The following is a 17,520-nucleotide window of genomic DNA, read 5'->3' as shown; positions in this document are numbered from 1 at the left end:
GCCACCTGCAAGCCTGTGCATCCCATTTTATCAATACTTTCCATCACTCTTGCTACCAAGAGAATAGAACGCTGAACAATCATGGCATTCATTAAAGACAACTCCCCTGACCGATTTCTCAAAGCTTTGATACCTTGAGCATTTTGTGATTTCAAGAATAGTATCAGAGGGGAAAACGTCCAGACTGCAGTCACAGTACTGGATTTTAATTTAGATACTGTCATTTCGACTTATCCCACCCATTTATCATTCTTGTCCAAGTTTCCATGCTCCAAAATCCTCTTCTATTCCATTCAATTCAGTAAATGTGCACTGAAGCTCTGTCATGCTCAAATACTACCAGGTAATATGGTCTGGTCTGTGACTGGCCCAGAAAGGGACATCCCCCAAATCATGAATAGAGGCTGTTCAGTCACTAAGCAGTGTCCAACTCCTTGTGGTCCCATGGACTGCAGCACGCCAGGCTTCCCTGTCCTTCACCATCTCCCAGAATTTCCTCAAATTCATGTCCATTGACTCCGTGAATAGATGAATATCAAGTCGACGAATAGATGAGCAACCAGTTATCCATTCAAGAAATATCTAGGCTTCCCCCTTCCACATGCCAAGCTCCTTGCTGGCTGCAATAGAGGACAGAAAGGCAAGTCCTTTGGGAGAGCCCACCCTTCTGGAGCTTATTGCTGGAAGACAACTGGCAAGGTCATTGATTACTGATGAGTGAGGCAGAAATTGATGAGTGGCAAAGTGGACCATGAGAGGACAAAGGAAGAGGGTCAGACTTGATCAGGAGATCAGCCCAGAAACTCTTGTGAGATTCCTGGTAAAAGCTGATACAAGCTGGCCTTTGGCAGGGGCTTTAGAAATGAAAGGAGGAAGAAACAGTCCCGAGATCACTATGAGGGTAGAGGACCAGGGTCAGAGGTGATGCCCTGTTGCTGTTGGAACCGTCAAAGCCATCCTCAGCAGGGAGAGAAGACTGTTTCTGCTGGAAAGTCTTGCTGTGTGTTTGGGGGGAGGGATGTGGGAAAGGTTAGCAAGAGAAAGGATATTTTCGCTCTAATTTGCAAGGTGAGTGAATCTGAACATACCATTGATTGAATGCCCTTCAACCTACCCATAGAAGAACTCAGTAAATACTGAAATGAACTGACTAGTCATCCAAGGAGAAGATTTGGTTATTGATAAAAATTGTAAGGAAAGGAGTCTGAGTTCAGACTAGGACATAACTTAGAAAAATGATTCAGTTTCAAGATTGAGATTGTTATCAACCAACAAGGACCTACTGTACACCACAGGGCACTATACTCAATATTTTTAATAACTGATAAATAGAAAAGAATATGAAAATAATATATAAACACAACTGAATCACTGTGCTGTATACTCAAAACTAGCATAATATAAATTGACTTTACTTAAATAAAAAATATTTTAAATAAAATAAACAAGAAAGTTTAAAAGTTAATAAATGAAAGATTGTTATCCAAATCTTTTCACTGTTTACAAAGCTTGCACTTAAAGGTATTTTGGAATTTACCTTTTTTAAGACTTTCTTTTAATATTTTCCCTCTCATTCCCCTTTGCATCGTGCCAGATACCACTCCTGATTTCTTCACTTACTCCTTCAATTCCCATGGAGGACCCACAGAAACCCACATGAATCTAGACTTCCAGGCTGAGGTCCCGGCTGAAATAACACAGAAACCATGACAATAGCTGTGTTAGAAAGGACAGATCACTTCTAAAATAGTGACCTTCACACACATTCCCAGAAAGGCTGTCTATGCTGGTTTTAAATTCAGGCTTGCCAATGCCCTTCCATTTCAGGCACTTTGGCCACAAGAGTGCTTCTGTGTTATCAGGAATTGGAGGTACACCAAAATAATCTCTGACAGGCAAAGTACTGAAGAGATGCTAATCTCACTCTTGCATCTCCTTGTTCTTTGGCTGAGTAAAGCAGCCAGCACATTGCTACCTTTGTGATTTTAAATCTACAACATTTAAAAGGATTAGACATATGTCAGTGTAAACTGGAGAGACGGAGTCTAAAAAAAAATAAACACAAGGGAAATGTTTGTATTCAAATGTCAAACACTTTATGTGTAGATTTAGCGTTCTTTCTTAGCCATAAATAACATTCCAGGCTGTAATTAATTTATCCATGTTCCTATCGGCCCAGCATTATTCCAGGGCATAAAGGGGTAGAGAAAGGCGGGGTGGGGGGTAAACCAACACTGTTATTTCTTTTGGAAAAGCTTTCTTAATTGGACTTGTGCTCTTGTCATAACAAGGTGAAGGTTGTTTTTTTGTCAAACGCAAGGGCAGCTGTGATGCCTGGATTTGTGGGTCTGTAGTCAGATGTGTCCTCTTGTTTGGATGATTCAAGGGTGACAAAAATTAGTGCAGGTGCCCCCAAGCTGAGCTTAAATGAGTATTTTAGTGGATGGATCTTGCCATCCACCCATCAGGCAACATTCAGTGGAACCAGTCACAGTAGCGCCCCATAGAATTGATGCTATAGAATTGAATTTGTTTTACAGGAAAGGCAGTCCTTGGTCTAAATCCTAATGTAACAGCCATGAATCACCCAGCATTTCAGGGGTCCATAGGTCTGCAGAGGTGTAGGTAAAATGTTGCCCATGGGTGCCTTTGGGGTGAGCATTGGGGAGAGCCATACCTTTTCTCAGATTTCCAAAAGAATCCAGAAAAATCAAGAACCATTGCTCTGAAAGGCTAAAGAGAACATATACATCAATTCAGTTCAGTTCAGTCACTCAGTTGTGTCCAACTCTTTGTGACCCCATGGACTGCAGCAGGCCAGGCCTCCCTGTCCATCACAACTCCCGGAGTTTACTCAAACTCACGTTCATCCAGTCGGTGATGCCATCCAACCATCTCATCCTCTGTCGTCCCCTTCTCCTCCCACCCTCAATCTTTCCCAGCATCAGGGTCCTTTCCAAGGAACAGCCAGAGAAAGGCTCTTGCAGAAACTTTGTTCTGAAAGAGACCCAGAACAAAAGAGACAAACTCAATACCCACAGAACCAGGCAGGACATTCCATAATGTCCTGGCACCAGGCAGGCCTGCTAAGTGTCCTTGTCAGTGAAAGCGCTAGTCACCCAGTCACATCTGACTTTGCCACCCCATGGACTGTAGCCCTCCAGGCACCTCTGTCCATGGAATTCTCCAGGCAACAGTACTGGAGTGGGTACCCATTCCCTTTTCCAGGGGATCTTCCCGACTCAGGGATCGAATCCGGGTCTCCTGGCATTGCAGGCAGATTCTTTACCATCTGAGCCACCAGGAAAGCTCCGGAGAGAATATAGAGTTTGCATTTTTCTGGAAAGGGGTTGTGCCATCAGCTCCTGTCACTTGCTGTTCTGATAAATATGGGCATGAAGTTTCTGGATCCAATGGGTTTGATGAGAGAAGCCAAACGTCTTGATAAGTTTGTATAAGAGCTCTCGATCTTTTTAATCTGAAAAATCAATTCAGAATTAAAGCAAACAAACAGACCCTCTGCCTGGAGGCGTAGAACTGGCCCATGGGTTCCGTCCTCTAAGACCTTTGTGGAAGATCTGGGATTTGACCAAGTCCTGAGCCCCAATTGCAGGATGATCATCGACCTGTGCTTTGGGAAGCTGGAAGCAGAGGGCCAAACCCGAGGAAGGGTGTGGGGCAGGGAAAAAGATGGGCCGTGCACAGAGGGGCCGCGTCTGCTGCTCCGGGAGCTCAGAGGAGCAGAGGTGGGAAGTGAGGTCGGGGAGCTGCAATGGCCTGTAGGACCCAAGCAGGCTGGGGATGGTTTCTTTTTGGACCAGGAGCAGCCCCTGAGAGGGTGTTAGGAAAATGCTGCCATTGGGAAAAACGCCTCTTCTGGGCAGGACTCCCAAAGAGGAACCCCAGGAGGAAACTGAAGCTGGCCTCCTGTGACCAGGTGAATCAGATGGGAGATGCTGGCTAAAGGAAGGGGAACAGATAAGATGTGAGCACCTAGTGGCCAGGAGAGAAGACATGAACAGGTTCATTCATCGGTGACGGATGCTGACACGGCCGGAGCAGCACTGGGTAGGGGCGGTGTCAGGTCCCAGATGGCATCACCAGGCGCTCTTCCACCACTCTGCATCTCCCTACCTGTCGCCAGGGGCAGGACAGGGACTTCAATGTCTCCTCCTCCATCTTGTCCTTCTTGGAGGGAGGAAGTATTACAATTTCAGCACAACGCAGCACCCAGGTTATGCCCTGCAGCTGCTCAAGAAAAGTTGCCAGCTTTCCAGGCATTCTTATTGAGAAGTGAGAGCTGCACCTGGGGGTAGTAGCAGCCCTGGGGAAAGGGTCAAAAAGCAAGAAGGGGGCCTCGAGGGAGGGAATGTCCCCAGGTTAATGCAAGGGCATCTGGACGCTCATGGGCCTGCAGCCAGGGGAACAGAGATGTCTGCATGATGCCAGGCTTCATGTGTGCATCCAGGGTGAGTTCCAATGAAGACAGACCTCTCTGGTGAGTGTGGCAGCATGTGGAAAGGGTTGGGAACGTGACCAGGCTCTCCAAGCTGTGAGCTGAGATTTGCGATCTCGCTCAGAAAGAATGAAAAGTGGCTGGAGCTCTGGCCTCGGATGTCCTCTGCATAGAGGTGGAATACAGGAAGAAGAGAAATAAAGCCACTGAAAGGAGCAAGGCTCAAGTCTAAGAAGGGAGGAGGTGGAAGACTCAGAGAGGAAAAAAAATAAGGAAATGACTCAAGGACTCTGGCTCTGTTGTTAGGATCGTTTAAGGCCAATCACACCTGTTAAATGGGAGGAGGCAAAAATGAAAGAGTAAAAGACGAAGGAAAGAAAAGAAGCCACTTCAAGTTCGCCAAAGGCAACAAAAGACACTCTTTCTCATCTGTAATCATGTTTTATTATTACAAACAGGAAATGACAGCAACAGTATCACCAGCAATAAAATAACTCATCACAGGTGGGATGAAGAGAATCAGAGTGAGAAATAAGGACATCACCACTCATTAGAACTCTGCGCTTGCTTCCACACACAGTGGGACCTACCGTGTAGCACAGAGAACTCACCCATCACCCAGTTACTGTGCAGACTCTGTATTTGTATGTTTGGAAGTGTCTTCAAAAAGGTATTTTGTGAATGGCAATATTTTTTTTTCGCATGCTTCTTGGCATGCAGGATCTTCGGTCCTCCACCAGGGATTGAACCTGGGCCCCCTGCAGTGGAAGCAAGCACAGGGTCCTAATGAGTGGCTGCTGCTGCTGCTAAGTCAGTCGTGTCCAACTCTGTGCAACCCCACAGACGGCAGCGTGCCAGGCTCCCCCGTCCCAGGGATTCTCCAGGCAAGAACACTGGAGTGGGTTGCCATTTCCTTCTCCAATGCGTGAAAGTGAAAATTGAAAGTGAAGTTGCTTAGTTGTGTCCAACTCTTAGCGACCCCATAAACTGCAGCCTACCAGGCTCCTCCATCCACGGGATTTTCCAGGCAAGAGTACTGGAGTGGGATGCCATTGCCTTCTCTCCTAATGAGTGGGGATGTTCTTATTTCTCTCTCTGATTCCATCCCATGTGTGAGGAATTACTTTATTGCTGATAATGCTGTCAAAGGTTGAGACACTGTCCCAACCCCTGACAGGGAGGGGCCTCTGCAGATGTTCTGGGGTGCTCCATCCATGCATGCTTACCTGGTCCACAGGTTATTACTGAAAAGGGGAGCACATAAGTTCAAGAGGACAGAGTTTTGCCTCAGTGATCCATTTTTTCCTTCTTGGTGTGGAGTCCTTTGTGAAAAAGTGAGCAAAAAAAAAAAAAAAATACTACATACATACAGCATGACCTTGAGGGAATAGGATCTAGGGAATTTTCAGATATAGTTTATGTATTTTTCCTAAATATTAAAGAATATAGTTGCTGCAAAAAAAAAGAAAGGAAAACATAGAATGTTTCATAAATATGAAAATGAATCCAGTGGAAGCCATCAGTAGCAAATAATCTTAAGATTGTGGCATGCTTTCTTACAGTCTTTTGAAATAAGGCAAAGAAAGTAGGGAAAACCACTAGACCATTCAGGTATAACCTAAATCAAATCCCTTATGGTTATACCATGGAGGTGATGAATAGATTCAAGGGACTATATCTAGTAGACAGAGTGCCTGAAGAACTCTGGATGGAGGTTTGTAACATTGTACAGGAGGTGGTGACCAAAAGCATTCAAAGAAAAAGAAATGCAAGAAGGCAAAATGGATTTTTGATGAGACCTTACAAACAGCTGAGAAGTGAAAGACAAAGAAGAAAGGGAGAGATATACCCAACTGAAATAGCAAGGAGAAATAAGAAAACCTTCTTAAATGAACAATGCAAAGAAATAAAGGAAAACAATAGAATGGAAAAGACTAGAGATTTCTTTAAGGAAATTGGAGCTACCAAAGGAACATTTCATGCAAACATGGGCTCAATGTACCATTTAGGGTTTGTATTTTTCACATAACAGTACAAACTATTTGTAAACATTGTCCCCCACGTTGTTACCAGCTATTTGTAAGCATTATGCTAATGACCGCATACAATATTCCAGTGTGTAGGATAACATTCCAAAATACCTAGCATAATGCAACTGCTTTTCTATTTTGAGACACTTAGATTCTAGTTATTTAAGGTAAAACCGCAAAGAAGTTTTCTAAGCATAAAGCTATTCTACAATTCAGATCCGCCCCATAGAATAGATTCACACAGTATAAGTGCACATCAAGGCCATGGACCCTTGACTTTCCAAGGTGGCTGTATGGGCTTAGACTAGCAACCATGGTGCAGGGTAGTGCCAGCTCCACTTGTACCCACTGGGCTGCGTCCTAAGACGCCACACCCATTGGACCACTTACCAGAGCCTTCATGGGGTCCTCCCCCAGAGAACTCCCAGGTGGAGGCGCAAGAAGTGACTGGCATCCTTGAAGTCTTTAGGCACAAGAGAAAATGTCTTCTATCTGTAGGTCAAGAATCGAATTTCTCTGCTTCCTGCCTGCAGACTGCAAGCCTGGACCTTCTTCCCTAGTGCTTTCTTTCAAGGGACTGTCATTTAGGAACTGCCCCTCTCAAGCTGGTCTCCCCCACCATCTCCAGGCTAGTGGGAAGCTGCTGGGAGATTTGCCTAGAGGTTACTGGGGCCATGGCTTTGTTTTTTCCCATGATGGCCCCTAAGTCTGTTCCCCACCACCCCAGGAACTTTGGATCCGGGCTGCCAAGGCATGGGTGGCTCCAGTCACTGACACTTGTGCACCGACACCCGTGCACCCTCCTAAACCACCCCCCTCCTGTCTGTCTGTCCACAGCTGCACCCCGAACTCAGGACAGGACACCTGGTCACTAGGTGCTCAATGAAAGCTTGCCAAATAGATGTATGGCCACTAGTGGGTTTCAACTGATGCTTTTGAACTGTGGTGTTGGAGAAGACTCTTGAGAGTCCCTTGGACAGCAAGGAGATCCAACCAGTCCATCCTAAAGGAAATAAGTCTTGAATATTCACTGGAAGGACTGATGCTGAAGCTGAAACTTCAATACTTTGGCCACCTGATGCGAAGAACTGACCCCTTGGAAAAGACCCTGATGCTGGGAAAGATTGAAGGCGGGAGGCCAAGGGGACGACAGAGGATGAGATGGTTGGATGGCATCACCTGCTGGATGGACATGAGTTTGAGTAGGCTCCGGGAGTTGATGATGGGCAGGGAGGCCTGGCCTGCTGCAGTCCATGGGGTTGCAAAGAGTCAGACACGACTGAGCGATGAACTGACTAATGGCACAGTTAACAAGGGTCAGCAGGGGTTTTGAAAAGCGTCCTTGAAGTGATTGTTTGGAAGTGTTTGCAAAGGAATTTAGTGAGTGTCTGGCCGAGAGTGGAGGGTCTCCGGGACTGACTTCTCTTGACCACTGCTGCTTCTTGTTTGCCAACTCCACCCCACCACACACCCTCCCCCCAAGAAGGTACAGCTGTCTGGCTGACCGGCTGGCTGGCAGTTCTAATACAAACTCTCGGCGGGCTCTGCGCCTACTCCGAGTGCCAGAGCATTTGCTGGGGCTAACCACAGGGTGCTGAGGATCGGGGTGAACCCAGGGCTGGACCGGGACGCGCGGGGATGGGGCGGGGCGCCCTGTGGCTCCGAAGGCCCCGCCCGCTCCGCCGCGCGCTCCCCGGGCCGAGCGCGCAGCCGGCCGCGCGGCTGTCGGTTCCCTGCTCTCGGCCCGCGCGGACCCCGCTGCGCACCCGGCTCTCTCCGCGCCCCAGATCCGGTAAGTCAAGGCCTCCTGCCTCCGGGGCTCCTCGCCCGGCGGCGCGCGATGCTCTAAATCGGGCGACCCTGAGGGGAGGGTCCAGGCATAGGGTTTCAGCCCCTCTGGGCTGCCGCGGGTGCCCCCAGGCAAGGGGAGCCGCGACCCCCTTCTTGGAAGGCAGAGTAGATGACCCGGACTCAGCGCCTTCTTCCCCGCTGCCCTCTTCACTTCTAGAACGCTTGCAGAGAAAAATCATCTCAGGGCCAAGTAACAACTCTTCCCCGTTATTATTAAATGACAGTCGTTCCTGTAGAAAGTTGGGGAAATACTTAAAAGCATCCAAAGGAAACTAAAACAGCCCACGATCTTAGCCCCCGCTTGGGTTCAGAGACCTCCAGATCAGGCAAGACGCATACACACCGGTCTCAAAGGGGATTTTTTCCTTTTGGGGAACCAGAAAAGTTCTTGGGCCTTGGCATGTCCCCAGGGAAAAGGCAAGGGACACGGAGAACATTACTGATATCTGATCTTAAGTGGGGAAAACCTGGAACTTTTAGAGTAAAGTTGACCTGGTACCAATCACCTGTTATGCGCCCAGGCTATCACGTGCTAACCCACCCACCCCATCCCCATCACTCCCAAGCTCCACCTTCAATTTTTTTAGACTGCTGTACCTGAACTGACCCTTTGAGTCCCCTTTCAGGTTAAGAAAGAGCTTCCAGCTCCATAAAGGACGGTCTTGTCAATAACCACAGCTTTTACTTATGGTCAGAATGATGGGGAACTTTGCTGTGGTCGACCACTGCTTTAAATCATGTGATCAATTAATTGCCAGCAGGTGCAGTGGACTCTGACCTCTGGGCTTCTAACCAGGGTGCAGAACCCCTCAGCTTGCTCTGGTCTGTTTCATGGTGCCGATCAGAGATGAGCTGAGGTTGGGTCTGAGGAAGGCAACCTTGGTTTCCAGAATATTCAGGTTATCTCTGGCTTTTGACAGGTTCTTAGAAAGTGGATTACTTTGAAAATAAAGTACACCGTGAAGACCTCTGAGGGACTCGCTCTTGTCATCTCAAGTCTCTGAAGGCAGAGCTGGTGAGACAGTTTCTGTGTGTTTTGGGCTTTATGGGAGTTGAATGGGACATTTACTCACTCAAGTATTCATGCATGCATGCCTGCATCTGTGAATATTTACTCTGTTCCTGCCATATGCCAGACATTGTTCTAGTCTTTGGGCTACATGGGAACAAGATAGGCAAAGATCCTGGCCCTCCAAAGCCCTCCAAAGATAGGGAAGACAAACAATAAACAATGAACACAAGAAATAAGAAAACTGTACTGGGTGCAGTTGATAAGTACTATGGGAAAAGGCAGAGCGAGATAAGAGTTACAGGACGTGGAAGGCAGGAGTGAAAATTTTCCTGTATTACTGACAATTACTGATGGCCTTAAACCTTTCTAGGAAAAGCAGAGTTGTACATATATATAACTATATTAATATTATATATATTGCATGCTATATATAATATACAACTATGTTAACATAAAGTTTAATATATAAAATAATGCTAATTAACTATACATAAAAATAATTTAAATTTTATTACATAAAAACAGACTACATTGAAAGAGGTTTTCATTTGGTTACCCACTAACCTCTTTCCAGTGTGAATTCTACCTTATTGGTTATTTGCTCCTCACATTCAGGTCATAGTTGATTGCACTTTCCTATTTACTTCAGCAAACCGTTACTGAATCATTCTGGAGGCGTGAATGAGGTCACGGTGAACAAGACAGTCTCTGACCTTCCTGAGCCCCCTGGAAATGCACAGAAACGTCTACAAAGGATTGCAACACAACTTAGAATCTGGGCAGTAGAGACAGGGCACTCTAAGGGCCCAGAGGAGGGGAGGGGACCTCTGAAAGGGGCTTCACCGGTTGGCATAGATGTGCGCGTATGGTGGACCCACGGAATTTTGACAAGCAAACACGGGGTCTCGCCTTTTTTGCAGAGAGACCAGCAAAAGCAAAAGACAGGAAAGCATGGGCTCGTTCCAGGCCTCCCCTATGCCCTGTAGTACAGTCAGGGGGAATCCCATTAACCTCAGTTTTCAGATGAGGAAACTGGGGCTCCCCGAGTTCATTTAATTTGCTGAGCCTGAGATTCTTCCCTCTCTGTGACTTCAGGTGTCCTCCCAGAGAATGCCCTTCCATTCTCCATGCCAAAAGGCTCGTCCTTTTCACATGCAGGCAGAGTTTGACCCGGTCCCTCTCACCAGCGCCCTGGTTCCCATCTCCACCCTTCACACCTCAGAGTTCCTCTCTGTAATCCACAGACAGGTCTGAGAAGCTCTTGGTCCTATAACCAGACTCGAGCCAGCAGGGAGTCCTTTCTCGATCTCAAGTCCTTTTCCGATCTTTGAGGGCAGTCGGGGGCCATGCCTCTGTACAGGTTTCATCCTGATTTTTTGAGACTGTGGCCACTTTAGTGACTCCCCTGCTGGGAGGGAAGGAGGTAAAAAGCCCAAAACAAAGCCAGCTGATTGCCTGGAAGGGTCTGAGCCCCTGTTGGCTTCTTTGCTGCCAAGAGCAATTTGGACATTCAGTGTTCAGTCACCCAGTCGTGTCCGACTCTTTGTGACCCCTATGGACTCCAGCATGCCAGGCTTCTCTGTCCTTCACTGTCTCCTGGAATTTGCTCAAATTCATGTCCATTGAGTTGGTGATGCCATCCAACCATCTCATCCTTTGCCACCCTCTTCTCCTCCTGGCCTCAATCTTTTCCAGCATCAGGGTCTTTTCCAATCAGTCAGCTCTTCGCATCAGGTAGCCAGAGTATTGGAGCCTCAGCTTCAGCATCGGTCCTTCCAATAAATATGCAGAGTTGATTTCCTTTAGGATGGACTGGTTTGATCTCCTTGGACATAGTGTTGTGATAAAGATGAAAACAGTTGACAGTTACTTCCGAGGAAAATTGGAAATTTCCTCACTGAATTCTTGATTCAGTAAGATCCTGTTCACCCAAATGAAGCTTATCTGTAATTGTCTGAAACTAGTTCTGCTTCCTGAAGCAAAGAATGTTGGTTTCAAAACTGGTCGCTCTTTCAAGGAAAGGGTTAGGGAATGCTGCCAAGCATGACGGGAATGTCACCCCCATCCCACCTAGATAAGTGCACTACGGTCCCTGGGAGCCTCCTGGTTTCGCTAGAACTGAGCCAGGGCTGGAATTTGTATCCCTGACCTTCCTCCTTCCTGGACTCTACCCCAGAATCTGGCCCTTTCAGCAGAGAGCTCGGAGTCAGCCACAAAAGCCCTTTCAGTAAACGTGTAGGAAAGAGTAAGAGGTGCAGTGCTGGGAAAGCTGCTCTAAAAGCCTGTTATCAGTGCTGATACGTGACAGAGCCGGAACTCCAGGGAAAAACGCAGAAGGTGAGGCCTGTGCCGGGAATACAGTGACATCACTTGCTGCCCCCTCTTCCCCTGGGGTGCAGGGGGGCGGTGCTGGAGGCCCACTTGGTCTCCATTTGCAACTGTTCAGCTCACCCCAGTGGCCCACAGTCACGAATCCTGAGTGAGTCTCGGTGGACCAGAAGTCCTGGGACTAAGCTTTGAAAAAAAAAAAATTGCACTAACCTTGACTGGACAGCAAGGAGATCCAACCAGTCCATCCTAAAGGAAATCAACCCTGAATATTCACTGGAAGGACTGATCCTGAAACTGAAGCTCCAGTACTTTGGCCACCTGACTTGAAGAGCCGACTCATTGGAAAAGACCCTGATGCTGGGAAAGATTGAAGGCAGGAGGAGAAGGGGATGACAGAAGATGAGATGGTTGGATGGCATCACCGACTCAATGGACATGAGTTTGAGTTAGCTCCAGGAGTTGCTGATGGACAGGGAAGGCTGACATGCTGCAGTCCATGGGGTTGCAAAGAGTTAGACATGACTTAGCAACTGAACAACAACAAACCTTGGTTAGGGGCAGTGTCTGTGAGACCCTATGAAACGTCTCAAACCCAGGCAGAAGTAGAAACTTCTAGAACCAACCCTCCCCTCTTTCTGGGCCCAATAAGGCCAGTTTGAAAGTGTTCCGCACAAGTTGAGCATCAAGCTGGTTGTGTTTGGAGTTGGACCTTCCTGGTTCCTGCTGCTTCTGCCTCCTCCAGCCTGACATTCCCTGAGTGAGATACAAAAAGCTGTGGTTCTCCCTGGTCCGGGAGAGGGCTCTTCTGTTGCCTATTTAGATCAGAAGCCAGTCCCCACTTGGGTAGACCCAGTTTTATCTGAGACAAGTGTCTGGCTTCTCAGTTTCTTTGAGCCTGAGTACAGATCCACCTTCTCTCTGCAAGATCCGGAGAACTCCCTTTTCTGTGCTAATAAAATGTGAGTCCATGGCTAAAAGATTAAAGTTGACAGATGCATTTTTGATAGGAGACATGACCTCAAGCAAGTCAGCTCACCTCTATTCAGCCCAGTTTTCTATAAAGTTAAGGTTGAATCAGCTGGTCTCCAAATCCGCTGGACTCCAACAGTCTTAACTGTGGCCACCAGGCAGTGCTTTGGCATTATAGCGGATGTGAGCTTAGGGAGTGGGCCATAAGCCCCCAGCTGTCATGCAGATTAGGTTCTGTGTCATTTGTATCTTGCCGATTATTAGAGGATGTTGCCAAGCTCATCTTGTGACTCATTATGCAAACACACATGTGACCCAGCAGGCAAGCCTTGGGGGGACAGAAGGCATTTAGCAAAAGCAATATGATAGAAGTGTAAAGTCAGAAAAGACTTTTCGTTAAAAATAACAGCATTGTTATTTGAAAGGCAGTTAATTCACTTGACTTTTCTGGTTTGCCCTCAAGTTCCAATAGGCTCAGCAGAGATACCAGCATGAGTTCAGATGGGGGCAGCTGAGGTCACGGTGATGACTTAGGAATTTTTCTCCAAAACTCCTGTTCAGTTTGTATGAGGGATGCACAAGACTGAAAAAGAAAATCTGAAAAACAAACAAGATTAGAAAATTATGCTATGAAATTGCTATTTCTCTTTTTATAAAGTTCTTCCAGGTATTCAGGGAGCACACTACACTGATTGGTCAGTTTCCTAAGGGTTAGGGTTCTCAATCATGGCTAGCAAGTAGGATCACCTGGGAAGTTTGAAAAGTCAGAGTGCCAGGCAGGAACCCAGGCAAAGGGCCTCTCTCCTCTTCTTTATAAGGCCACTGCCCTGTCAGACTAGGGCCTTACCTTCAGGACCGTACCTAGGTGGCTCAGTGGTAAAGATCCACCTGCCAACGCAAGAAACCCAGAAGATGCAAGTTTGACCCCGGGTTGGGACAATCCCCTGGAGTGGGAAATGGCAACCCGCTCCAGTATTCTTGCCTGGAAAATTCCACAGACAGAGGTGCCTGGCCAGCAAAAGTCCATGGGGTTGCAAAGAGCCAGACATGACTGAGTGACTGAACATGCATGCACAACCTTAATTAGCTCCTAAAGACTGCCTCCAGCCACAGTGGGGGTTGGGACTTGAACATATGAATTGAGGGGGACACAGTTTGGTCCATAGCATGTAAACTAACAGATATACCTATCACACAATATGTCCATTCAAGGAACTCTTTCTGCTGACCCCCTGTGGTGACAGGGGCTGGAAATGATGAATAGAAATAAACGTGAATCAATTAATCATTTGATCCATCAAGAGAGGGCACTGTGCAGATCCCAGGTGGCACACCCCATAACAGAGGAGTGTGGTTAGGGCACCCTGGGATTTTAAAAACTCTGTGCCATGTGTGTGTGGTGGTGGTGGCAGTGGGGTGGGTTTGAGGCCAATCCATGTTTTGTGATTTCAGGTTGCACTTTTCTTTAAGACAGTTTTCCTGGGAAGTTCACCCTCCGGGAGTGAAACCTTGGCTCTCAGGATGCTCCTGTCTAACGCCACGGCCATGACACCTGTGCTGACCAAGTTGTGGCAGGGGACAGTTCAGCAGGGCAGCAACGCGTCTGGGCCGGCCCGCAGGTTCCCGGGCCACGAGGATGGCAAGCTGGCGGCCCTCTACATCCTCATGGTCCTCGGCTTTTTCGGCTTCTTCACCCTGGGCATCATGCTGAGTTATATCCGCTCCAAGAAACTGGAGCACTCCCATGACCCGTACAACGTGTACATTGAGTCTGACACTTGGCAGGAGCAGGACAAAGCGTACTTCCAGGCCCGCATTCTGGAGAGTTGCAGGGCGTGTTACGTCATTGAGAACCAGCTGGCTGTCGAGCGACCCAGTGCATACCTTCCTGAGATGAAGCGGTCGTCCTGACCCCAGGACCGGTCAAAGCTGGACAGAGCCTCCCTGCTGAGCTGATTTTTCTAATCACATCTTCCTTATTTCCTTTACTGTATGAGTATAATTGGGGGTTTTGTCTATCATAAGGGGTGAAAGGGGGATTTAATATCACTACATTTCTAAAATCACATTCCTTCTATAATAGATTGTCAGCCGTTCCCCAATATCCGTGACTACCTTGTTGATTGCAGCAAAATCCCTGCGATCATGGCCTCTGAGAATAAAAGCCATATTTCTCTGACTCCCTTGCAGCTCGCAAGGTGATGTGTATGAAATTCTGGCCAGCAGAAGGGGGAGTGATGAGTGCAGTTTCCCAGTGAACCTTGAAAAGGAAAGGATATGTCCCCCAGCCCCCTTTCTCCTTTCTCACTGGCTGGGACATGAATGAGGTGGTGAGCCAGCTTTGAGTCTGGAAAAGGACTGTGTTTTCACAGATGGCAGAGCAACAGGAGTCTGGGTCCCTGGGCAGTGGCATGGGCCAGGGTCTGGTCAGTCACCAGCTCAAAGTTCACAAGAATGGGAAACCAACTCTGATCTTCCTTAGGCCACTGTCATTTTGGTTTCTCTTAAAGTAGCAGAATGAGATTCCCTAGTGGCTCAGTGGTAAAGAATCTGCCTGCGGTACAGGAGCCTTAGGAGATGCAGGTTCAATCGCTGGGTTGGGAAGATCCCCTGGAGAAGGGCATGTAAATCCACTCCAGTATTCTTGCCTGGAAAATTCCATGGACAGAGGAGCCTGGTGGGTGATAGCCCATGGGGTTGCAAAGAGTAGGACATGACTGAAGCAGCTTAGCATGTGTGTACAAAGTAACAGAATCAGCATACTAATGAACACACCTTTCGTGTGGGACTGAGACCACAGGCATAGCATTTCCATATTTGTCACCAGCATGCTTTCCCCCGTTACAGGACATCCTTTGCCCTCTTCACCTGTACCTTCGCTACAGAGGCTCCATCCTCTCTCTGCTTTCCTGCCTCCCACTCATCCCTCCAGACCATCCTACACACACACCCCTCCCAAAACACACACATACACAGGCTCACACCCACAGGCACACACACGCACACAGAAACACACACATCTCCTGCTCACGTAGCTCAATCTCAGTGCCGCAGGATTGAGATGCAGGAAAAAAAAATAATCCCACTTCAGGATATGTACCAAGGGGGAAGGTACTCAGGTATCATGGCAGGAGGGATGGTGGCACCCACCACCTCAAGATCCCCAGGAGGGATTTCCCTGATCATCCAGTGGCTAAGACTCTGCATTCCCAAGGTACGGGCCTGGGGTTTGCGCCCTGGTCAGGCAACTAGATCCCACATGCCACAGCTAGGACCCAGAGCCGCCAAATAAAAAAGAAGACCCCGGGGAAGGTGGGGGTGTGGGCCGGGAGCAACCCAGGGGACTGGGCTGGCAGGGCCTTTTGAGACGACGCACCCACCATGGTTGAATTGTGTTCCCCTCCCCCCTCCAAAGACACCTTCAAGTCCTAACCCCTGCACCTGTGAATGAGACCTTACCTAGAAATAAGGCCTTTGCAGATGTGATCAAGGAAGTTACGGTCATTGTTGCTTCATCACTAAGTCTTGTATGGCTTTGCGACCCCCATAGACTGTAGCCTGCCAGGCTCCTCTGTCCATGAGCCTTTCCAGGCAAGAATACTCAAGTGGGTTGCTGTTTTCTCCAGGGGACCTGCCCCACCCAGGGATTGCACCCTCCTCTTCTACATCGGCAGGTGGATTCTTTACTGCTGAGCCACCATGTGGGTCCTAATCCAACACGGCTGATGTCCTTATAAAGTGAAGCGAAGTGAAGTCACTCAGTTGTGTCTGACTCTTTGCGACCCCATGGACTGTAGCCTACCAGGCTCCTCCATCCATGGGATTTTCCGGGCAAGAATACTGGAGTGGGTTGCCATTTCCTACTCCAGGAGATCTTCCCGACCCAGAGATCGAACCCAGGTTTCCCGCATTGCAGGCAAACGCTTTACCCTCTGAGCCACAAGGGAAGTCCCCGATGCCCTTACAAAGAGAGGGAAATTCAAGCAGAGCCTGGGTGATGCAGCATCAAACCAAGGACTGCCAAGGACTGCGGGTCCTGACCAGAGCCTGGGAGGGGCGAGCAAGGACGCTCACAGACAGCGTTTCGGGCAAACGTGGCCCCAGGACGCCGCTCTCACACTCCAGGCCTCCAGAGCTGCAAAAACAGGCAGTTTGTGCTGATTGAAGCCCTCAGGCGGGGCCAGTTTGTTCCAGCATGCACGGTAACTCACACAGCACCTCGCCCCCACCACCCCTGCCGGAGACAGCACGTTCCTCTTGGCTCCTCTCCTCGCAAGACAGAGATTCCCTTGGACACTTCCCTCCCAACTGGGAGATGGGGAAGGGAGTCGGGGTGGGGGCAGATGGTATCGGGGACTCGCTCATGGCAGCGGAAAGATACTCATGAGCCTCGATGAGAGACTCAAAAGACATATGCCCTTGGTCTCAGCCTTCTTCCCCAGAGGCCCTGGGTCACCTGCCCCATCCTGAACATTTGCCTGCCTAGGCATTCCTAAAGAGGATGGAATCCTTACAGAAAACATACTTGTTAGAAACCTGCATATAAAATAATAAAATAATATAACCATTTATGTTATAATAAAAATAAATAAATGCACATAGTATAAATTTGAAGCAATACGCAAGGATTGCAGGTCATCCTCAAATAGATCACTGGGACCCAGTCCTTGCTTCATGTAACAGACAGCGATTCCTTCTTGAGCTTGAAGGTGGGGTTCCTGACGGAGCATCTCTGAGGCGGAAGCCTGGCAAGGTTACTAGTCTCCAAAAGGAGTGGTTATTTGCATCAGAGTACTTTGAAAATCCAATGAAAACTATGATCACTCCCCTCCCTGTTGCCAAGTTGAACACAGACACATTTTTACCCACCA

At 48.1% G+C, this 17,520-nt stretch overlaps 1 protein-coding gene across 4 annotated transcripts; it reads left to right on the top strand.

Annotated features, from left to right (window-relative positions):
• Nucleotides 1-8,163: 8,163 nt before the first annotated feature.
• Nucleotides 8,164-14,828, top strand: KCNE1 (potassium voltage-gated channel subfamily E regulatory subunit 1). Of its 4 annotated transcripts, none has more exons than XM_020909849.2 (3): nucleotides 8,164-8,278; nucleotides 9,258-9,352; nucleotides 14,124-14,828. In XM_020909849.2, the coding sequence occupies exon 3, from the start codon at nucleotides 14,171-14,173 to the stop codon at nucleotides 14,558-14,560; it is 390 nt and encodes a 129-aa protein (XP_020765508.2). In that variant the 5' UTR covers nucleotides 8,164-8,278; nucleotides 9,258-9,352; nucleotides 14,124-14,170; the 3' UTR covers nucleotides 14,561-14,828. The 4 variants fall into 4 exon arrangements, with proteins under 4 accessions (XP_020765508.2, XP_020765507.2, XP_020765509.2 ...); XM_020909848.2 differs by having other exon boundaries at nucleotides 14,102-14,828; XM_020909847.2 differs by having other exon boundaries at nucleotides 8,167-8,278; nucleotides 14,120-14,828.
• The last annotated feature ends 2,692 nt before the right edge of the window (nucleotides 14,829-17,520 follow it).

This window comes from Odocoileus virginianus, chromosome 25 (assembly GCF_023699985.2).
Source record: "Odocoileus virginianus isolate 20LAN1187 ecotype Illinois chromosome 25, Ovbor_1.2, whole genome shotgun sequence".
Classification (NCBI taxonomy): Eukaryota; Metazoa; Chordata; class Mammalia; order Artiodactyla; family Cervidae; genus Odocoileus; species Odocoileus virginianus.
The sequence above is the reverse complement of the archived record's forward strand: the minus strand, read 5'-3'. Positions and strand labels throughout refer to the sequence as shown.

Coding starts and splice junctions, on each gene's coding strand:
- KCNE1 (XM_020909850.2), top strand. CDS start 14,171: ATGCTCCTGTCTAACGCCACGGCCATGACACCTGTGCTGACCAAGTTG.